Below are 24,614 nucleotides of genomic sequence, written 5' to 3' on the forward strand. Positions count from 1 at the left end.
ATAGATTGTGTCGACATGTTAGGAATATCAAAATTATTCAATTAGGAACCCATATTGCTTGGGTTACTGCATGAATGTGAAACACAAAATTTGCCTATATATGAGGTTCAATAAATTGAACAAGAAGTCAATTCCATCTATTTTGTACCTTTTTATGTAATTTTAATTAATTTTATTAAAAAATCAATAAACATTTCAAAAAATAATTAAAATAAAAATCTTATCATATCCTTCCCATCCCTAAAATTTCCCATGCAGTTTGATGCCATTATCCCATCCCGTTGTAGTGATAGGCTTTCCTCTATAAAAATTACAAAAAAACGGGTAGATCTCTCTCTTTCTCCTCCACATTTTCTCTCTTAGACACGCAAATATCTAACGTAATTTCCATTCCTCCTATATTTTCTCTCATTGCGAACCAACTCCCTCCTGCAGCGTAAGTGCACAAACTCATTGTGATTCTTGCTTCACACTCCACCATCGACAAACACTTGCTTCACACTCCACCGTTGACAAACTCGACTCATCTTCCCTTACTCACTTCATGCCTCGTTCTCCCGTAGCCACCTTCTCACCTATTCCCCGACTCCCAGTCGCCCAGTGCACGAACTCCACTCCCTCAACCTCTTCACCAAAACTCTACCCCACCTTGACCTCTTGTCAAACTTGGTTGACCAGGTCAACTCATGAGCTGACCAAAACACATCTAAATGCTTCAAAAATTCAAATCCAAAGATTTTGACCAATAAATGAACCAAACTCATGGGGACAGTCTATGGGGTCACCATGAGCCTCCTAAAAAAATTTTAGCCCATGGGCTCACCTTGTTTAGCCAAATTAGTTGAAACAAGTGGACCCAAAGTAGTTTTCTTGAGCCAAATTCTCATCCTTGTGAAATTAAATTGCACCAATGGCTTTAGCAGTCATTCCTTGTCCTATTACATCAAACTCAAAAAGCTCAACTCATGGGTTGACCTGGGTTAACCAATTGAGCTAATCCAAACTCTCCAAAACCTAAATTCATGGACCCAAAGCCAAGCCAACCCCAAATTGGTTGCTGTAAACATTTCAAATAAGTTCTAGAAGCTCCTTCTCATCTATCTCAAGCAGCCCATTGGCTTAATTTGGCTCCATGTGCATAAAACTCTAAAATCCCTCTTTCCATATCACTTGTTCTTACATTTTCCTTTACTTGTCCAAAAGGACTATCCCCCAACAACTCCAACCATTTGGAAAACATCAGGGGAAGCCTCCAAATAAATCTCAGGCCTTAGTGAAGGCTCCATGGCTTGAATTAGGGAGAGGAGGGAAAAAAGTTGATAGAAGCAATATTCCCAATCCAAAGCCTCATTTTTTTTTTTCTGGGAGTCAAGGGATGCATTATATTGCATGGTCCACATTATGCTTGTCTACAAATTCTGGTGGATTCGGTATTCTGGGAGCAGTGGAGAGGCAAGGCCCATTCAGAGCTAGACTAGCTTGGAAGTTTCTACAGAACCAAGTCACTCTTAAGCAGAATTTTGAAGAGCAAATATGGGGATGCCATTTGGGAAGAAGGTGTGAAAAGATGTTTATCTCCATCCTGGAAGATTATGAAAGAAGGCGCAACTTATCTAAAACCAATAGTAAGATGGAAAGTCAACAACGGAGAAAAATTTAACATCACAAATGATACTTGGATACTTGATAGAAGATTGAATTCTTGGCCGGCTACTTATAATGCAAATGAACTTAATGACAAAAAAGTTGCCTTAATTGAAGAAAATGGAAGCTGGAGTAAAGAGAAACTGACCACATATTTATCTGAAGATATGGGAAATCTGATTCAACATATTGAAATAGGGGAAGAAGGTATAGAAGATGAGGTAGAATTAATCAGCACAAATTCAGGAAGATCAATAACTTCATTGTCTTATGAAGCAAATAACTAAAGTCAAGAAGGTAATATCAATAATACAAGTTGGTTGAAAAAATTTAAAGTAAACCAAAGGGAAACAATGTTTTGGTGGAGATTGTTGAATGATGCTTTGCCGACAAATGAATGGTTATGCCATAGAAGATTATTTTGTAACAGAGATTGTCCTAGAGGATGTCAAACTCCGGAAGATACAGAACATGTGGCTGTAAGATGCTTCAAGCTAAAGGAAATTTTACAAAAACTGAGACAATGGGGAATTAATATTTCGTTGTTCCAAAGCGTCTCTAATTGCGTAGAGGAACTACAGCACAGAGGAAATACTAATTGTGGTCTAGTAAGAATCTATGTTTCAGCAGTATACTTCAACTGGAAGTTTCGGAACCTATCTAAGCATGGAAAAACAGAGCCACCTATACCTTATATTGCGGCAGAAATCTTATCTAATGCTTGCTTTATACATTCAGCTCTAATCGAGAAGAACTAGAACACCAATCAGCAAAAGCTGTCTAAAGCTTGGTGTCCCCCACCTGAAGGTTGGATTAAATTGAGTGTAGATGCGGTATTCTTACCATCAAATGCGGCGGGAATGGCAGGGGTGTTAAGAGACCATAAAGGGAGAATGTTGTGTGCTTATGGAAAGAAGATAATACATTGGGAGATTGCATTTTTTGGAGCTTAAATTGATAGTGACATTTGGGGATTATATTCAAGATTGGATGTGTGAATATGAGGGAATAATCATTGAAGGAGACAATGTAAATATCATAAGGAAGCTCCAAGATTCAATCAAGAGGAGATCAGTGAAGAATAATAAAGCTATAAGGTAGGATCTCTCATTTCTGGAAATCTTCAATAATATCATTTTTAATTTCGTTCCTAGAGATTGTAATAAGGCAGCAGATTATTGCGCCAATCTTATTTTATTAGGTGATTTTTATTGGGATACCTTTTTAGATACAGAACTTTCATCAAGCTTTTTGGACTTGATAAGGAAGGATTGTCATAGTTTTATCTTTCTTTAATAGTTTGTAATTAGTTCCTTTTTTTTAGCATTAATGCAATTTGCATCTTTATTAAAAAAAAACATCAATTTTCTTCCTCTGAGCTCCAAACAACTCCCCAAGCTTCCCTATAGCCTTTCCTAGCTAAAAAAAATCTCCATTTGAGAAGAGAGAGAATAGAGAGAGAAGGAGAGAGAAAGTGATAATTCTTAAACAACTTTTAATCCAATGGAAATCAGAGTTTGGGGTCTTCAAGAAAGTTGTAGAGGACACCACTAGGAGTCCATAGAGCCAAAAATTAAGGAAACTCATCCATAGTATAAAGTTATTTTTGCATTTGAACTTTGAAGGTTTAAATTTCAATTTGAAATTACTTTAATATTTCAATGCATGGAGCCCCCAAACTCCATGGATTGGAAGATTAGTTTACCAAGAAAAAAGAGATAAAATTAAAAAAAAATTGTTTGTTTCACTCTCCCAATCTTAATCCTCACCATCAATCATCATCATTCTTGCATGTGTAATGTATGATGTGAGAGCTTAAAAAATTAAGTACATTTGTACGTTGTATTGCAGTGAAATTTGCAAAATAAGTATTTGCGCATGTTATTCCAACACGGTGGAGAAATTCTGTACTGTCACTCATGCAGGTGATGAAGGCTTGTGTACATTTTTTTTAGTGCGATGGCATAGAAAGCTCCCCTGGGCTCTTAGTGTATCAGGACATTGATTATGCATATTTTTTAAGCATAATGGGAAGGATTAACACCCCTGAAGGAGACCCATACTTGGGGAAGTTGCTATGTCGTCAAAATTCAAACTAAATAGATTTACAAGGAACAAAACATTAAATGGCATCTTTAAATGGAAGTACAATCCAATGAATGAAAAAAATTTCAAAATTAGAACAAATATCAAACAAAAAAAAGATCTTAAAGGAGACTTATAAAGAACATTGTGACTCACTTACAAGTATGAACAAAACCTCCCTGCCCCACAACAAACTAAATTAATTCAAAATTAGAACAAATATCGAACATAAAAAGAACTTATAGGAGGCTTATAATGAATGTTGTGACTTACTTACGAGTATGAACAAAATCTCCCTATCACACAACAGACTAAATTAATTTTAATGAATGTAAAAATGATTAAGGCAGTGTCCCTACTTATAGGAAATAGAATGATTCCTTGTGGGGCTTGCTAAATTACAAACACAGTAGGACAACCTTGTGACATTTTAATGTATTTAAAGGATTCTTATCCACCATTTATTCCCCCATATTTGCAACATGACATATAAGTAGACAAACGGTTGATGGTATTTTTTAATTCTAAAAATAAAATTTTGTGTGCATTTCAACAACAATCTTTTGTGAAAATAGTTGAAATTCAAACATTTTCAAATCATGCATCCATCATAACATAATTTTCAAATTCAAGCATGATGCATCGAGAAGTCTATAATTGTTTCGAGAAGCATGCATCTGCATCTGCACTGAGAAGCATGCAACAACCTTAAGAAGCATGCAATTGCTTCGAGAAGTGTGAAACTTTCTCAAGAAATGTGCCATTGTGCTATAAGTGTGCAAATGAATCAATGTCAATGCGGTAAAAAATGCATAAATGTCTCATATGAATGCACAAAAAGTGTGAAAGCGTATAGTGTAAATGCATGAAGGAACACACAAGTGCATCATTAAGTACATTGAAAGGTATGCAAGTACATCACATATTTGCATCGAAAAGCATGTAAGTGCACAATACAAGTATCTCAAAGATCATGCAAATATGATGAAAATAGCATTGGTACATTGAAAAACATGCAAGTTAATGAGGCAAATACATCAAGGAGCATGCATGTGCACCATGATATACATTAAAAAGTAAGAAAGTTTTTTGTAACGTGTTATTCCACATTATAAATGCATAGAAAGTGTGTTTGACATATCAAACCTCAAAAAATTGTTAGTTTTGTATGAAATTTGATTGTGTCGATAAGTTGGGTTTAATGTTCACTCATACCTCAATTCCATCAGTCGAGCTGGACGAGGAGCTCGTTGGATGGGTTGTAGGGGGTAGTGCGCCTCAAAAATTTTTTTTTTTCTTGTTCATATAGGGCGCGACACTATAAATTCAACGCCAAGGTGCTATAGGTAGAACTCTTAGACAAATAACAATACCACGACACTATAGTTCCAGCGTTGCAACGCTATAATTCATAGCACCTCAGTGCTGCAAAATAGAGAAGTTAGCGCCGAGGTGCTGGAAGAACAGTGCAATAGTGCTAGAAGTCGAGCTGAGCAGTTTTTCTTATTTCACTTAAAGGGTTGTGTCTTTTGGTGTAATATAAGTGTGTTTCTTTGTTTGTTTTGAGTGTAGAATGGTGTGAAAAGTGAAGAGAGACAATGAGAGAGTGTGAGAAGAGTGATATGTACAATTTTTTTTAATTTTTATAGTGAATTTTTTTGGAGTTGCGGCTTCATTGTTTTTTCCCGATTTCAAATTTTTTCATGGTAAATCATGGTGTTCTTTTTTAGTTGTTTTCTTTTTTTTTTTGTTTGTTTCGTTGTATGATTTTATTCCAACAAAAAAATTTTACTTGCATATTCTCTACTAAATGTACTAATATTCAAATTTGAATATTAGATTACTGTGCGGGCTAAAAATAAATTGAACAAATTTTGTTGCTCTGAAAAAGCTTACAATTACTTTACAAAACTACATTCATTTGAAAATTCACACTATTTTTCAAACTCGAGCACACTTGCATGTGCTTTTACTAAATACGTTATAGTTTTAAATTTGAATTATGAGAATGTTGCGTGGGTTAAAAAAAGAATTTAAATTGTATTTATCTTAAAAACATTCAAGTATGTCATATGCCATCGTACAAGTATGCTAAAAAACATTCGAGTATATTGTGTAAATGTGCCAAGAAGCATACATGTATATTTTGTAAATGCATCAAAAGTACCTAAAAAGGTGTGAGAGTATACTTTGCAAATACATTTAAGCATGCGAGTGCGCATTTAGATGCATTGAAAAATGTATAAGCACATTGAAAGTGTGCAAGTATGCTATGCAAGTGCACTGCATATACACATCAAAGAACATGTAAGCATAACATGTGAATGTACCAAACTATAAAAATGTATCAATAAACGCATGACCCATCAATTTGTTGAAGTCAAAATACTCGCATATGCTCTAATTAAATTGCCAAACTTCTAAAATTGAGGTACGAAAATGCTACATGGGCTAAAATAAACGATGAATTTAAATTGTATTCATCTCGAAAAACATACATCAACATTGAAAGATGTGTAAATCCATTGTATAAATGCATTAGAAGTAATACACACCATCTAAAATTATGTTCACATCCTTAAAAATTAAGTTTGTCTACATGTACTTTAACAAGCGTACTAAGCAATTGAACTTGTTAGAGAATGCTATGTAAATGAAAAATAAAATGAAATCGAATCAAACCCGATCCTCTACAAGCAAGTTGGTAGAGTAGACCAGCTCAAAATTAACGAAATAAATATATTAAAAAATGTCATTGATTGATGCGTTGATAGAAAATATCAACCAATTGAACTACATCTTCTAAAATTCCCCAAAGTCCTAATGTAGATCATTTTGGGCCACATTTAAACATAAATATGAAAAATAAAATAAAATTCAAAATATTTTAAGCAAAATCTATCACTTGCCCACAAACTTAAAGCCAAAATTTATCCTTTCTCTACAACCATTGTTTGAAGGTGATCAACTCACGGATAATCTCAGCTCATAAAGATGTAATGTCTTATTATGCGTTTCACCATTATTTACTCTCTAACGGTCTCTCGCTAGTAAGAATGTGAAACATGTCATCTAACTAGTAGTCTTACAACCAAATGTCATCATAGGTAAACAAATTTGACCAAGGCCCTTTGATCGTGTGATTTAGTTGCAAAATCACATCATTAAACTATAGTTACTGCCAAATCCAAAGTTCTTTAATGACTTAAAAAATCATAAGTAGTGAATCATGTGGTGCACTTGATAGGATATAAAATTTTTTGTTAGCTAAGGTCGACTTAAATTTATCCTCTTAGATAAAATTTCACCTTGCATCTACTAGGTTCCCTTAGACAAACCAATCTATGGTTTTCGATAAAGATCCTTCGGTCAAATAGGGTTAACCTCCTCTACTGACTAAGTAGATCAGAGTCTATGACAATCTGGAATTGCAGAACCATGAGATCTTGATTAGGTTTGATATCATTCTTCCATAATCCGCTTTAAGTTTAATGTAGTAAATTTTGAACTATATACCAAATTTGTGACTATGATACTCTACACATTTAGCTTATGACAACTAGCTTTAATAGTAACTTCTCTCTCTCTCTCTCTCTCTCTCTCTCTCTCTCTCTTCAGCTTATGGGGTAATTAGTCATAGAAGCTTGCATCTATGGATATATTGAAGCCATATCATTAAATTCTTGTAAAATGATGGCAACATTTTTAGGTAATGTCTTATCTAAAACCTAACTTGCCTTCTGAAAATTTAACTCGAAACTCCAAAACTCTCTCAATAGAGCTGGGACATGAATTTTCAAAGCCCACATCCAACGTTGGTTGAAAGCTCGAACAATTTTTAGTTCATGATGCATGCTTTATAAGGGTGGCATGGTATGTTCTTTGGTCATTCAATTTTCTTTTAAAGTAGTTTTAATAGGCCCCTAGCTATGAAAATTACTAACTCTCTCTATTGTGGGAAGTAAAACATACAATAAACACAAACAAAAAAGATAAAAAATGCAACAGAAATGAATAACACAGTAGGATTTAACTTGGAAAAATTTAAAATCGAAAAAACAACAGAGCAACACACCACTAAGAAATTCACTATAAAAATTTGAGAAAAATAGTACATAACTCTCTCTTCTCTCTCTCTCTCTGCTTCTTTTCACTCTTTCACTGTTCTCACACTAGAAAATAAAAAGAGAAACTAATAAAACCACAAAGGGACACAACCCTTAATGAAAAAAAAATGAGAAAGCAAACCATTAGCCCGTCTCGCAGTGTCAATTTGGAGCACCGCGGCGCTCAACTCTGTCTTCAGTCTGATGGAAACACTGTAACGCCGAGGCATGGAGTGCCACAGCGCGAGGTTTGGAGCGCCGCAGTGCTCTGCTCTATGTTTTTCTCCAAGCAAGTTGTGCGTCGACGGGGCACTCGGGTACACAGCGTCATAGATCTATACAGTTATACGAAAAAAAAATTTAGGTGCAATGCATCCGAACCCAAGCAGGGGGAGCACCTCCTACAACCCTCCAACGAGCTCAACAGATTGAATTGAGGTAGGGCTGCAAACGAACCGAGCCGAGCCGAGTATGTGAGTGTTCATGTTTGTGTTCATTTAATATCAGCTTGTTCATGTTTGGTTCATGTTTGTTCGAGCTTTAGCATTTGTGTTCATGTTTGGTTCATTTAAATTAAGGAGTGTTTATGTTCGGTTCATGTTCAGTTCATGTTCGTTCGTTTAGTGTTTATCGAGCTTGTTCGCGAACATATTTAACTAATTTTTTTAACTATCAAACAAACACGTTCATGAACATATCTATGAACAAACACATTTATAATAAAAGCAATTGTCTATGTAACAAAGGTAATGATTATTTATATTTATTAATTCTATAGTCAAATATTAATTATTTTCATCAAGTTTATTCACGAGTTCAAAATCGAACACGAATCGAGCTTTTATTGAGCTTCTTATAGAGCTTAATGTCGAGCTTGTTCACGAACTTCAAATGATATTGTTCACGAACATAAATGAGCCAAACGCATTAGTGTTCAAGTTTGTTTATTTAAGAATCGAGTATTTAAAATATTGTTCAAGTTTGTTTGTTTAGTTAATTAAACGATCGCAGACGAGCTTTAATCGAACCGAACAACGAGTAGCTCGTCGAACGTTTGGTTCCCTTGCAGCTCTAAATTGAGGTCTGAGACAATAGTACAACCCGATTGATCAACACAATCAGATTCCACATAAAACTAATACTCTCCTTGTTGAAACTCAGCTTGGACTTAAATGTTGGATTACCTTTCAACGGGAAACCTTCTTTGTGGGATAGTCTCTTATCTATTTGACTTTGTGCGGGAAAGGACTTATCTAGTTGATGTCATTCCTAAAGTGAAACTTAACCTGCAGATTGCAATTTCCAGCAAGCAGCACTCGTATTATTGATTTAAATAGTTTTAAGGTTTTGCATCGACCCATAATGTATGTTTGATATAAAACCTATTTGTCAGCTTAACTTTAATTTGCTAATGGAAGTTTCAGGCTGGTTGTGGGGTTTAAAATGGAAAATGATTAAATTCGTATAGCTTTTCACAAATATAATATTCTTACTGGAAGTGCAGCAAATGACTTAGTGTAATAACTTTTTTTTTTTTGTTCGTTTGCTAAACATGCTTTGAATGATATTAGATCGTAATGCTTGTATCAGGTTACCTGTTTTGCTGAAGCAGGCGGCCAGCATGTTAGCGGGATGGCAAGAGCAGTCAAATTGCTTGGTTTACGTGCATGCTTGACACAGTCAACAATGGACTCAGGGCAAGGTCTTCCAGCAAACTGGAGTGCGCTGTCTACTGATGACTGTATTCAGGTCAAACATAAAATTCTGAATTCTTGTAATGCTTTTACTTGTAAGTTATCTTGGTCAGATACCAATGATCATTTACCCTTTCTCTGTTCCAATGAAATTATGTGTTGTCTGATTGATGCTTACGCCTAATTCAGGGGCGGATCTATGGTGGGGGGACCCAGGAGCACGGGCCCTCATTGGCCCAACCGGGAGGACAGTGTTGTGTTGCAGAAAAAGATTAAGTAAAATTATGTTGCAATAGGTTAATTAATTAATAAAAAGTTTTAATCAATCTTAATAAGTAAATTAATTAATTTAATAAAATTAACTTTATAATTTTATATTATTTATGATTTTCTTTAACTAAATGTGAACCATTGTGTAAAATTAATTTAATAAACAATTAATTTAGAATTAGATAGAATAATATCTTATACTAATTTAAATTTAAATATAGTTCAAAATTAAGACTTAATTTAATTAATTCAATAAACTAATCTTAAGTATAAAAATAATTTATTTGAACTAAATTAATTAACAATTTTATGGGAAAAATATTAATTTCTTAATGAATAATAAGATAGAGAGTGATATATCTATGCATTTTTAACGAGAACAAATATAATTTTGGATGTATTTTTTTATAATTTTTTATTAAAAATATATCTCATGATTTGTGCTTAGACTAAAGAAAAATGGTATTTTGAGAATTATTTTATGGCCAATATTAATTTTTGCCCCTATTCAAATTTTTTTTTTTGACTCTGCCTATGCGTACTATTTTGGATTTCCTTTTTGTTTTTCTTTAACCACTGAAAATTTCGAACCCATTTGATTTACCCGAGCTATCTTTAAGTACTTTACATGAATGATTTATAGCCTTTGGCATAGACGATCGTATGAAACTACGTATGGTGTTGATATCACTAGGTAATGAAATGAGCTATCGTATACTGAAGTTAGTAAAATTTAAATTTATAAGTAAAAATACCTACCATATTAACTTTATAGCATTCTGACCAGACTAGACCTTAAATATGACTTTTTCTCAAATTTGGAAAATAAGTGGCAAATTTATTAATATTCTTTATTTTTTTATTTTGTTTGAATTCGTGCAAAACTAGAGATTGACATGCTAGTGGCAAGTGCAACAAAACTAGAACTAAAAAAGCTAGTGATGCAAGACATATATGAAACTATGATTTAGATAAGGATTTTGCACGCTTGATGATTAAGAGCAAGTTAATTAAAACGTTATGGTGAGTTAAACAATAAAGTAAAACACAAAGTGCGGTAAACACGAGCTTAGGCCAAGTTACTTGCGAAAAGCAAAACCACATAACAATCAATTACTCTTGACTTTGCATACGAGATATGTTTCAACAAGAAATCCCTAATCTAACAATAAGAGTAGTGCTATGAAATATCTATCATACAATTCCTACCAAATAGGCAAATACTAGGCTTTAGCGGAGCGTTGCAAGATTTTGCATGAATCAATAAAAAACATAAGGATCAACGAGGAAGGTAAGAGAAGAGGTAAGAGTTCACCCTTTGTTAAGATTCAACCTTCTCGTAAGCTTGGACAGCAGTGGGTGGCTTCTTGGACGGCTCGGACAGCAACAAATCCAAGCTTGAACCTTCGTACAGCAAGTAGCCAACATGAGATAGCGATTCCTGACAGTTCCAGGCAGCAACGATGGCTCCCAAAGGGGCTGGACAGCAATGAACTCCTGGAATCACTGGAAAGCAAACAGGAGTTCTTGGACCACAGCTCTCTAGGGTTTGGAAGGGTGGACAACCACTATTAACATCCATAATTTCTGGACAGCAAGGAAACTTGGTGTAGGGGAGGGTAGGGTTCGATGTGGATGGCGGTTAGAGAGAGGGAAGAAGGGGATTGGCCAAGCTAGTGGAAAGGGGAGAGGAAGGACAGGGTTCGGCCAATGCTAGGAGAGGGAGTCCCTTTCCAAATCTGAAATTTACTTCTTAGATTTCTATTTGGAGGGAAATGGATTTAAAGATTTGAAATTTACTTCTTAGATTTCTATTTGAGATCTACGTGTATTTTCTATCAATCTTTGGAGAACAACGAGAATTTTTCACAAAAGTCCGCACAAAACCATGAAAACAGTAGATAATTTGTATTATTTGATGAAAGGAAAACAAAAAATGGCAAGATACAATTGATCCTCAATTCGAGAGGAGGATCGATCTCTCCCAAATCTCTAGACGCTGCTAGAGCCCAAAGAAAAACCTAATTCTAAGAGATCTCAAAATTTTCCCAAATTCAGGATGCCCTAACCCTAGGAAAACAAAGTGTTTAATGCATACAAATCAAAAGGAAATCCCTAATCAGCCCCTGCATTCAAATATCCCTCTTAATTCCCCCAAAATTCTTTTCTATTTGGCTCCTGAAAGCATGCAGATCGAGCGGCTGTAGCAGGAGGCGGAGATGCCCCCGCCTCATTCACGCTTGGGCCGGTCCCGCGTGGACCGGTTGGACCGGTCCAATGGATCGGTCTAACAAGATGTCACTAGGGGTACCTAGACCAGTCACTGTGCACATCGGTTGCAAGCATGGCATAGGCGGACAATGACCGAGCAAGCAGTGCTCTTGGGTAGTATGAATAGATACATCTCAAGTGGTTAACATATTATATTGAGTTTGTCTCATTGATCTTTTGGTATGAATCGTGCCGTTATTATAGTATGCATTCATAGAGTAAAGTTTTAATGATACTAGTTTTGATACTTGCCCTTGAACATGTTTTAGTTTTTTATTCTATATTTCAGCTGATTTATCAGAATTCTTTAAGGATTAGTTTTAAGTTAGTTAATGCAAATCTGTTCTAGCTGAAGCATGTCCAATATGGATCTCTGATTTTCCGTTGGCAATTGCTTCATCTTTTCTCAGCACAATAAAATAAAATGCATGATTTTTTTTTGGCAAATAAGTTGGTTTCTTAGGCTTTGTTTGGGATGGCTTTCTTTCTACTTCTTAAAGCAACTTTTTAGTACAAATTTTTTAATTTTTATACTAAGAAGTTGTTTTAAGAAGCAATAAGAAAGCCGTCCCAAACGAAACCTTAGTCATTCTTTGATAAGATTAGAAGGATAGTTTGCTTCCTTTTTAAGGCTTTTTTATTTCTTTTATTTCTTAAGTGGCTTTCAATTTTTATTTTTCATTGAATTTTTAGTTTATTATATGTAATCTAGGATGAAATACATTTCCTTAACGATGTTCAATATTGAGAATTATTTATTCACTGAATTGCAGTCACAGATTGAACTTTACAAGAAACATCATAATACTGCAGATGGGCGCATCAAAGTATGGTTTGGACTAAGACAAATTATGAATGCGACTGATAGGTTACTTACTGAAACAAAGAAGGTGGCACAAGAACTAAAAACTGGCATCCATATGGTATTTATCTATGTACTAATGATTAAGCATGCTCTTTTTAACTGCTTTATTTCTAGATATTTTGTTGCTGTCCTCAGGCAAATACCTAATGTTATTCCTCTTTTATTTTTTAATATTCTATCTGTTCAAATAATTATATCATGGTCAATTAACGCTGAGAAATTCCTCAAGGTTTATGTTAAATTCTCTATTTTTTTATATATCTAAAGAGTCTAGATTGTTTTAATAGAAGCTCATTAAGTTTCCAAGCTTATGGTTATTTATCTTTAAGCTCAATGCAGCATAGATTTACCCACTATGTCTAAGGATACTACTTGATCTCCAACCGCTTCTGTTTGTTCGTATCCGCTGAAGTTGCTCTTTAACATTCTAATTTAGATTTGGTATCATTTGTTTTTATCATCAAGGATCCATCAATTTAACATTATTAGTTAAACATGCATTGACCAATTGATATCAATTTTATGCTATACTGTTATAAACCTAATTGTGAGTTATATGCATACTTTGTTGATGACATCATGTCATCACCTATGCACTGACACACTTTCTCTATGCCTCGTCACAAGCCATTGAGATAATAAACTATAGTTTGCTTTTTGGGCTCCTTGTTGCATTGCGTACTGAATTGATCATTCTCCATGGTATGGTCTTCTACCGAGAAATTTTATTTGGCAGTCCTACTTATGAAGTTGTTGAAGTTGGCGATGCAATTTGTCAGGCTTGAAATGTCAGACAAGTCAAGAGTGCTAGGCGGCATCTTGAAGCACGCAAATTGATAGAAATGTACCAATATGGAGGTAGGACTTAAAATACAGATGAATACAAGTGTATGGTGGTAATAATATGAATGAATGAGTCATTTGCTCTTTTTTATTTTTTATTTTCTGAGATCAAAATATGGGCGGATGAAAGATGGATATGGTAATATTAAACATTTGCCGGCAGGGTTACTGTACCTTGATGCTGAAACATACATAATGGTTAAACTAAATCAATAGGCTCTGTTAAATCTCAACCTTACGATCCCAAAGATATCCACGGCTGTGAACAGTAATCCGTGGGAAGACTACATGGATTGCATTAGTTCCTCCCATTGATTTAGGAATAATTATATTCATGTTATTATGAGAGTTATTTGTTTCCTTATTGATACACCTTGTATAGATCTATAAATAGGGAGTAGATTGCTTAATAGAATTCAAGCTTTTCCCTCTCGTTCCTCTCAATTTAACATGGTATCAGATTCCTATTAATATCAGGTGGGGTTGCGTACGATGTACTCGCTAGGTAGGATAGGATGGAATGAGATTTGTAAGCTTAAATCCTTGCTAAAAATCTATATAACCTATGGCAGGTGAATGTATTACCATGAAACCTACTTAAGAATACAAAAACCAATGACTGTTGTAACCTACCATGATGAGAACGGGAAAGGAGAAAAATCTAGTCAGGGAACCTTTTTTATTTGTGGAACTTTTATTAAAGTGCTCATGGCTGATCATATGGGTATATGAATTCGAGGCTATTTCATAGAATTGATGAGGAAAAAGTAATCATTATTGAAATTTCAATGGTTCAACCGATGTTTCTTGCATAACCTAATATTATTTATATAAATTAGCAACTAGCAAGTACCCCGTGTTGTGCAAGAGGGAAAAAAGGTTAATTTGATGTATAATGTCAAAATTTTATCTAATCTTAAAAAAATGAACAAGTTCATTGAATTTTTATATAAAACTGTATGAATAAGATCTAAGCAGAACACTGTATCGCAGTTGTCAAAGGCACATGATTTTGAATTTGGCACTAAAAAGCATGCATCTCTTAATGCTCTTAAGAAGAACACTAATCTGGCCTGATTTTCTCTAATTTTGATTGTTTTGTTTTCAATGAACTAAAACATATAGCAGGGGCCACTGGCTTTTTTCAGCCATTGCACTTTGATTTTTGGAACGCATTTGTGTGGAAAACTAGAAAGGTGAAGATATTCTTGAAGATGTGTGTACATTTCAGGTTGTTCTAAGCTTTTGAATTTGTAAATATTCAATTTGTTGATGGACACACTGATAGGAAACACTTGGAGTGTTTCTCACCAAAACCAAGTAGATCCAAGGGAAAACTGCTGTCCACAGCAGAAAAACAGCCAAAAACAGTAGAAAAATAGGGAAAAACTGTAGAAGTTATGGAGAAAAGACTTGTATTTTACTAGTAGATGCAACAAATAGCAAAGATACAAGGATCCTCTATTCGAGAGGAGGATCGCACTCTCTCAATCTCTAGATTTCGATCTGGAGCTCTCACTATCCAAGAAGACAAAAGAAACTCTCACCAAGCATGACATAACCCTAATTCCCCTCTTTTCTCCCTACTTAATGCATACAATTTAAATCTAATACAAAAGGACCTAATTACCCTTGCTTCCCCTCCTTTTGGCTCCAAGAATCAATTCAAATTTCAAGTGAACCCCACCCCTTCTCCTCTGCTTGTTTCCGCCGGCTCCTCCTTGAGTAAACGAGATGAGCCGGCCCAAGAGGCTGGGCCGGCTGGACCGGTCCTCCTTGGACCGGTCTAACACACACATGAGTTTATGGTTGCTTGGGCTATACAAAAAGCTTTTTTTTTTACTCATGACCTCATACTTTAGTTGAAGTTCTTTTTAGAGTTTGAATTAGCTTAGATGTATTTTTGTCTATCCCATGGTATGGGCTGAGTTGATAAACTTGCTCTGCCCAGCAAGACCAAATTTTCACTTGGAAATGCTTTATTGCGACTTTATCTTCAAAAAGCTTGCATACCACTCTTTTTATTTCTGCGAGAAGTATGTAAAAGAAACGATCTAATAGCCACACAGATTCTCCATGGTTTCATAATAATGGTAACTTACTTGCAGAGCATCTTAGCAACGACTTTATTTCCTACCACATCAACACAAACAAAATAACATTGCACTGCCATTACTCTTTGAAAATGGAAATCTTATGAGGAAATTAATACTCTGATTGCTCTTTGATCTAAGATGTTTGTTGACCTATTTTCAAGTGATGGCTCTTCCTTTGAATGGCCTTTTTGGCAACCAGGGATCATCACCCGTCCTCTTTTGATTCGAACATATCTCCATTGTGATGTTCTGAGATCTTTTGTTTTTTGTCTGTTGAAAGCTGTTGATTGGATTTGTTGGCTTCGTTTTACTAACTTGCTTGCCATTGTGCATATTTTCTTGTGCTCTAGGACTTATTATTTCGTCCCCAACAATGATTATTTCTTCGACTGAGTTTTGTTGTGTTCTTTCTCTGGGCATAACTGCAATGATGGTTGTTGGTGGGGGTTCTCTTCTGTTTTGCATTGGGACATTATTTTCAGTATTACTTGGATGGGATCACATGTTAATACATTTATTGATTATTGAACTTGCTGCCTTTTTCGTTATCGAATTATTTTGGCATTCTGGAGGTGATCCATTTAGGATGGATGATGATGAATGATTTTGCAACTCCAACCTTTTCCCTTGGATGGTCGTCTTGACAATCGGGCTCTTCCTCTTGGATGGTCGATTCAGTAACCAGAGTGTAGCTCCTATAATGATATATTATGATTTATGGATTTTTCTTTTTGCTATTCTAAGTCATGTGTTTTAGAATCCAGTTTGCTTTGCTTTTTCAAGGCTCTTCTTTGGTCACAATTTAAAGTTGGTTAATCCATTTGTCTTTGAGTTGTAAAGTGATATCTTTTTTTTTGTAATTATACTTTATAGTTAATGAAATTGGGCTTTGCCCTTAATATTTCTCAGAAAAGCAAAAACATAGCAATGCCAAAAGAAACTCAAATTTGCAAGCTTTCTGTTTAGTCTTACTGACTAAGGTCATCTTTCATTAACTCATGTTTCAATCTTTCTTTCTTCCGTGCTTACAAATTCAACAAGCTTATAAAGATTTTCATTTCTTCTGAATTAATGCATGACATTTGCTTTTATTTTTATTCATATATATTTTTATTCAAACACAAGGTGGTTTGACCAAGTATTTCCCTATTTCGGTTGGGTTACATCAAGGATCAGCCTTATGCCCATATCTTTTTGCTTTAGTCATGGATGTTCTCACTAGACATTTGCAAGAGGATGTACCTTGGTGTATGCTTTTTGCTAATGATATTCTTCTTGTTGATAAGACTAGAGAGGGAGTTGAAAGTAAACTTGAATTATGGAGGTCAACATTAGAGACTAAAGGTTTTCGCTTGAGTAGATCTAAAATGGAATATATGGAGTGTAAATTTAGTAGTAATAGACCTAGTGAGGGGATTGTGACTTTGGGCAATCAAGTCATTAATAAGAGTACACGTTTTAGATATCTTGGATATATTGTTCAGAGTGATGGTGAAATAGATGGGGATATTATCAGCAGAATTCAAGTTGGATGGTTGAAGTGGAGGAATGCATTGAGCTTGTTGTGTGATAGAAAAGTACCCCTCAAACTTGAGTCAAACTTGAGGGAAAATTCTATAAGATGGTAACGAGGCCTGCAAGCTTTATGGTGTTGAATGTTGGCCATTAAAAGAGAAGCATAATACTAAGTTAAGTGTGGCAGAGATGAGGATGCTCAAGTGGATGAGTGGCTTTACCCTTAGAGATAGGATACGAAATGAGCATATACGTGAAAATGTCTGAGTAGCTCCAGTAGAAGATAAGATTAGAGAGAGTCGCCTTAGATGGTTTGGTCACATAAAACGGCGGCCATCCAATGACCCGGTTAGGAGAGTAGAGGTATTAGATTTGAATTATGTTAAGAGAGGTAGAGGCAGACCTAAAAAGACTTGGTTAGAAAATATTAGGAATGACCTTTCTTTATTAGATTTAAACGAGAATTTGACCTTTAATATAACACAATGGAGAAAAAGGATTCATGTAGCCGACCCCACGTAGTGGGATAAATACTTGATGTTGTTATGGTTGTATATATTTTTTAATAACGGAGATAGATGCTTCAATTACCAAAATGTTTTTATCAACTAAAGAAGCTGTTGCCAATTCCATTGAGATAGCCTTGATTAAATTAGACCTTTTTAGCTTATATTTGATTTTTTTACATCCTTTTATCTAAGCTGTTATATGAATTATAGTTATTATGGGTATTCTGTATGCTGTTTAGAAGCTAAGAGCACAGTAGATTTCCGATTCCCAACTCAGTGTCTATTCCCATCATCACAGCATAAAAAGACTACCACTCACAATTCTAAGATCCTTTTTAATTTCAGTGATTCTCTTGCAATGAAGCAAGTGAAGGGTTGAGGAGAGCAGAGATTCCTACTTGCCTTAACAACTTAACTTTATCTTCATTATCTTCATTCTCTTGTCTTTGAGTAAGGATGTGAACTCTCCTACAGTATTGCAACAACAACCAACTATAGCTAAATAGTCATTTTATTACTTTCTTTACATAAATTATCTTCACGCACCATTCCGTTGTTACAAATTCCAGCAAAATTGCTAGCTTCGACCCTTACACTATAAAGCTTTTCCAACAAGATTGCTTAAAGCAAGACATTACTTTTGAAGTTGGAGATATTAGCAGACACTTCAATGATATAAAGATAATAAATTTGTTAGAAAATCAAACTGTAAAATAAATACTTATTCCATAAATTCCTAATGGCAATGCTCATGATAAATAAAATACTTATACCCTATTTCTTCTTCTCTTTTCTTTTAACTGAGTCGAACTGGATTACAAAACATTTCTTTTTTTGCACCAAATATGAGATTTATGTGGGTTTGTTCACACGGAGCTGAGGCATGGGTGGCAGATCGCTCAAAGCGGAGATCGCAATTGTGAAGGCAGATCACGTGCTGAAGGGAAACCTTGGGTTCGTGCATGATTATCGCCCAGGAGGTCACACGAGTTTGATACAGAGGCCAGGGGTCAAGCATGGCACGGAAGCAGTTTACGCAAAAGTAGCATAGGCCACACCTAGGTCAGACTGCGAAGGGCATAGAAGGCGTGTGAGCTCGTAGTGGCACGCGAGCTTGCAGGCTTGTGGCACCGAGGTGGATCCCGCATTGGAGCAGATCGAGCGAGAAGGATCGTTTGGACGAAACAGACCAGGCACGTGCGGCCAGGAGTGTTTGAGGCGCAATTTTTAGGGTCGAGCAGATACGTTCGCACGGGAGATAGCTTGGAGGCTTAAGTCCATCAAGCACAATTCCGTAAGTGAGCATCTGGATCGAATCTGGTCGTTGGTTGTGAGTGTTGTAGCAGGCAGGTTGGGTCGCAGACGATCATGCATGAGGCACTATTTGCACTGCAATTTTGCTAGGAGATGTTCGAGTCACTGTGGGCAAGAAGTTTGGAAAAATCAGACTCATCGGGCTTGATTGATTGCTGAGTCGGATTGGTGTAATTCTGGCATCATAAGGAGGTTGCAATTTGGTAGAGGATACGAGATTTGGTGGAGCCATGGATAGATCCACCTCGACAACGGAGAAAGCGACGATTCATAAAGTTGTTACACATCCCGTCAAAATCGATGCGACAAAATTTGATGGCAAAGGAAACTTTGGCATGTGGCAATGTAAGGTGATGGATACGCTGTGCTCCTTGAATCTCGAAGATGTTCTGGATGGTGATGAACATTCTGAAGAGATGTTTAAGAGTGACTGACTTAAGATGAATAGGAGTGCTTGTGGCTTGGTCAGAAATTATTTATCTCAGGGTATCAAGTATTTGGTAATGATGGAGACTTCTGTTGTGAAGCTGTGAAAGACTTTGGAGAATAAGTATCTGACAAAGAGTGTGAAGAATCATCTCCATATGAAGCGGCAGCTCTACATTTTTTTAGATGAGACATAAGATTACAATTGATGAGCATTTGAATGACTTCACAAAGCTATTGACAGATCTTTTGAAGTTGGATGATGAGATTATATATGAAGACAAGGTGCTCCTGCTGAATTTGCTCCTAAATGAGTACAAAAATTTTACTATGGTGAGGTGACTACAGTATTACTGAATCACAAGTTTCAGTGTCGGGACGAGGAGTCTGCAAAGATGGATTTAGCTGAGGCTCTCACACTCCAACAAGAAAGATATGAGAAATAGAAGAATAAAATGGTGACAGTTGCAAGCAGGGCAAGTCTAGTAGGCGCAGTCTTGGGAAGAATTAGTGTATTTTCTGCTTAGAGACTAGTCATTGGAAGAAAGATTGTCCAAAATTGAAGGAGAAGGGAAAGGGAGTTTCCAAGGAGGCAAATTTCAGCATGGAAGAGTGTGACGAAGATTCACATATATCATTATCATAGTCTCTCAGAGTTTGTATTCAGATGATTTATGCTGGATTATGAATACCATTGCTATTTACTATATTTGTCCCACCACCATGGAGTGGTTATGTACTTACAGGGAGCTTCATTATGGTGTTGTAACCATGATAAATAATCAAGCTTGTTGTACAGTTGTTTTAGGGAGCATCTTCAACAAGATGCATGATTGTACTATAAGAGAGCTAACTAATGTGAGACATATTCCAAATATCATAAAGAGTTTGCTGTTTGTTGAGGCTTTAGAGACTAAGGGCTATAAGGTAGTCATTGAGGCAAGAGTTCTAAAGATATATCATTGAGCATTGATTTTTCTGAAAGGAGTTCATCATCACAACATTTACAACCTTCAGGAAAGAACAGTGATTGGAATGGCTATTGTTGTTGACGATTCTTCTGACGCCACTACATTGTGGTATATGCGGCTAGCTCATGCTGGAGATGTTTCGCTTATGGATTTGGTGAAGTAAGGATTGATTAAAGGAGCAAGCATCTGCAAGCTCAATTTTAATGATCATTATATGTTTGGCAAGAAGATACATGTATCCTTTGATACTGCCATCCACAGTACAAATGATATCTTGGAGTATGTTCACACATTTATTTAGGGCCCAATAAAGAGAACATCATTCGGCGGGCAAAGATATTTGGCCTTTTTTGTTGATGATTACTCCAGTTATGTTTGGGTGTACACATGAGGTGCAAAAATGAGATACCAGAGATCTTCAAAACTTGGAAGAAGTGGATTTAAAATCAGACTGGCAAAAAGATTCGATGTATCAGATCATACAATGGGGGCGAATATACTTCGGATTTATTCTTGTAGGAGTGTCAGAGATCTGGGATAGAGCACCACTTCACTATTAGAGAGACACCACAGTAGAATGGGGTGGTAAAGAGGATGAACTGAACTTTGGTGGAGAAAGTTCGGTGTATGTTATTCAATACTGGGTTGGAGAGTCTATTGGGCTGAAGCAATAGACTATGCCTGTCACTTGGTGAACAGTGAATCATCTTCCTTCTGTAGCTATTGGGAAGAAGACCCCAAAGGACATGTGGTCAAGGATCCTGTTAGAGATTATGAGCACTTGAAAATATTTGGGTGTCCAACTTATTATCATGTTTAGAATGATAAATTGAAACTAAAGGCAAAGAAGGCAATCTTTATTGGCTTCAGGTGTGGAGTTAAGGGCTTCAAACTCTATGATCTAGTTGAGAAGAAGATTGTCATCAATAGGGATGTTACTTTTGACGAGGCAAGCATGTTGAAGCCTTAGGACTCAAAGCAGGTGGAGAGTTTTATTGGGACCATAGATGCGCTGCAGAAGTTGGAGTTTAATGCAACTCCATTTACTCCACATAGACAGATCACTTCTACTCAGGTAGTTGATTCAGCTGAAGATCAGGAGGTAGAAGATGGTATAGAGATTGAGATTCCTATTGAGGAATCTATTGTGAAGAACAGGTCCAGACGCTAGAATATCCCAAAACTAGCTTGGTTGAGGGATCACATTGCATTTTTACTTTCATCCACGGAGGCTGAAGTTCCTAGTCACTATAAGGAAGCAGTGGACAGTGCAAATGATGATCTTTGGAAGAGGGCTATGGATGAAGAGATGGAGTCTCTTTAGAATGATGCTACTTGGAGGTTGGGAAAGATTATTCCAGAAAGAAAATCCATTGGGTGCAAATGGATGCGTGCAAAAAAGGATCTCTTAGAGCTAATGGGCAGTACAATGCTGGGTTGGTGGCAAAAGACTCTGCGCAACGGGAAGGGATTATTTATGATGAGGTGTTCTCCCCAGTGGTTAAGAATCCCTCAACCTGTGGTTACTTGGCACTTGTAGCACAATATGATCTGAATCTGGAGTAGCTCGATCTAGACATTGCACAAGCAGTTGGCGTTGTGAGCAGGTTCATACATAATACAGGAAGGAGTCATCGGCAAGCTATGAAGAGTATCTGGAGGTATCTGAAGGGTACAATTGATCCAAGCTTGAAGATGCAGTCACCATGGCAGTGGTGCATGACTCATGACTGATTGTCCACTTATTTGAAAAGCTACGCTATGCTTGATCGCTTGGGAGGGGGCACGTAGGCAACCATCTGGGTATAGTCATTCTAATATTGGAGTCTGGTTTGTTATCTTCCATTACTTTCTGAAGTGAAAGATGGGGTGAAGATTATTGATTTAGAATTATTTTTAAAATTAAATCAGCTTTTTTTAGCTTTGATATTCATTTAATGCATTAATTAGAGAATTAATTATATCCCTAAATAGTTGATTTGATTGGGATTTAATTGATGCATAGATTAGGAAGTTTTTTCTTTTTTGTTTCCCTAAATCTTTATAAATTGTTTAAGGGATGCATGAGAGTAAGAGAGAAAAAGCTTGAGAGCTATTGTAATTCCCTTGTTCTCCAATTTAGTGAAATCATCCCCTCTCCGTGGATGTAGCCTTCTTCGCCGAACCACATAAATCACTGTGTTTATTGTGTTTGTGTTGTGTGATTTTGTTTCCGCTATGTTTATTGCACAACATCGATGATATCTTGCCTTGGCATTTGATGACAACTTCCTAGTGTTAGTTCATTTTGTTAACCCGTGGTTGATAAATATTTGCCTTAGTATACTACATCGACTATTTGGCATGATCTTTCATGTTGGTCCTTTGCCGATAACTTACTGTTGACCTGCCTGCCTTCCAAAATTTACCTCGGAACTTAGTTCGTTAAAACTCCCTCGCCGAATAAGAAAAGCGAGCGGAGGCCGAGGCCGAATTTTCGGAGCCCACACTTACCTCCTTGATGCTCAGCACCATCTTTCCTTATTGGTGCTTGGCCAACAACTTCCCATCTTGGTGCTGCTTTCTTGACATGTTGTCTAGCCTTGCCTCTTCAAATTCTAGGGTGATTGGTCAACATTCGGTGGAATCTTAGCCTAGCACTGGCAGCAATTTAGTAGCTTGCAGGCTCTCAAAAAACTAGCAGGGGATCTTCATTGATTCTCCTAGAACTGACCTGGTATGTAATGTTGCTTTGAAATTTCTACAATAAACCAAAATAGATATATTTGCTTGGTACTTTTTACTTCTTTCCGTAATTATCCGTTTGTGTTATTAAATAATTGTGACTATTGCCCGTCGGGTGGCTTTCTTCTGTGTTTTTAAGAGCTTGAAGGTTTGCATGCTTTGAAGCCTAGTGATGAGAACATCAAGACATGGAAAGTTTATCAGAGGCATGGCCGTCGATCTACGGCCACGATTGCACCGCTCTACTTCTGATTTTGCATATTTATTATTTATGTATTAGTTTTGTTATGAAGTTTTATTATGTTTTTTCCATTTTTTCCCTTAAGGGTTTAGGCATGTGTACGCCCTAGAGGCATAGTAGTGCTTTGTATTTTCTCATTGTTTGAGCTATTTAAAGCCTTCCCCTCCTTTGAGGGTTAATGAATGATAATAAAAAACAATTTTTACAACTCTTTGTTTTGAGAGCTTGAGAGCTTTGGAGGAGAGCCCTTGGAGAGGGAACCGGATCACCCACCAACCTTAGAAGCGTCCAGGTTTGTAGCTTTTATTTTCTTTCTTCGTTTTCGTTCGTTTCTCCCTTCCCCTTCCTCCTAGCTGCTGGCCTAGGGACCCTAACCCCCTTAGCAGCCGGTTCTCCCTAGCAAAAACCCACCTTGCCGCCGGCCAACTCCACCCCACCAACCTACCTCCCCTTCACACCCAACCGGCCTTCCCTCTCCCACCACCAAGCCATCCAACCCACAAACCCTAACTCTAATCCTAGTCTAGCTGTTGGCCGTCCCATCTCCCTCTCGCCTCCAAAATTCAAATCCCTCGATTACTTCTTTCCTTTTCCATACAAATCATTTTGGAAAAGCTTTCAATCCAATCAACTAATCAATATTTGAAATTCGAATTGTTTCCTAAAATAAAGTTCTATTTTAGGAAACTTATCTAATCAAATCCAAATCAAGTTTGAATTGGATTGGAATTAATTTTTCCCACTTAATTAATTGGAATTCCCAAAGATGCAAGAACTAATGACCTTTCCCCAATCCCCTCCACTCCTCTTGAAGCCACCGGCCCCATGCCTCCTTCCCCATTTAATTTCTTTCCAAAACCTAGACTCCAATCAAAGGAATTAATTCCCTAATTGCCTCCCTTCCCCTCTTCCCTCTCTCTACCCGCCACCCACATCAAATCCTAGCCTCCAAAACATGCTCCACTACTGTATAGAAATATCAAAATCAACAAGAGAACTGTCCAAGAAGATCTCCTAGTTGCTGTCCAGTAAAGATCAGG

The 24,614-nt window shown here is 36.5% G+C and overlaps 1 protein-coding gene across 4 annotated transcripts in view; it reads left to right on the forward strand.

The window, feature by feature from the left end:
• Positions 1-24,614, forward strand: part of LOC110103880 (5-methylthioadenosine/S-adenosylhomocysteine deaminase) — a 45,612-nt gene that overhangs the window by 4,164 nt on the left and 16,834 nt on the right. For 2 of the 4 annotated variants that reach the window (XM_028694577.1, XM_028694583.1), the window contains exons 3-5: positions 9,426-9,624; positions 9,719-9,805; positions 12,884-12,993. In XM_028694577.1, the coding sequence (XP_028550410.1) occupies positions 9,426-9,624; positions 9,719-9,805; positions 12,884-12,993 (396 nt within the window). Of the gene's footprint in view, positions 1-9,425; positions 9,625-9,718; positions 9,806-12,843; positions 12,994-24,614 lie in introns of all 4 variants that reach the window. The other 2 variants (XM_028694582.1, XM_020832749.2) reach the window with 1 other exon arrangement.

This window comes from Dendrobium catenatum, unplaced genomic scaffold (genome assembly GCF_001605985.2).
Source record: "Dendrobium catenatum unplaced genomic scaffold, ASM160598v2 fragScaff_scaffold_54, whole genome shotgun sequence".
Classification (NCBI taxonomy): Eukaryota; Viridiplantae; Streptophyta; class Magnoliopsida; order Asparagales; family Orchidaceae; genus Dendrobium; species Dendrobium catenatum.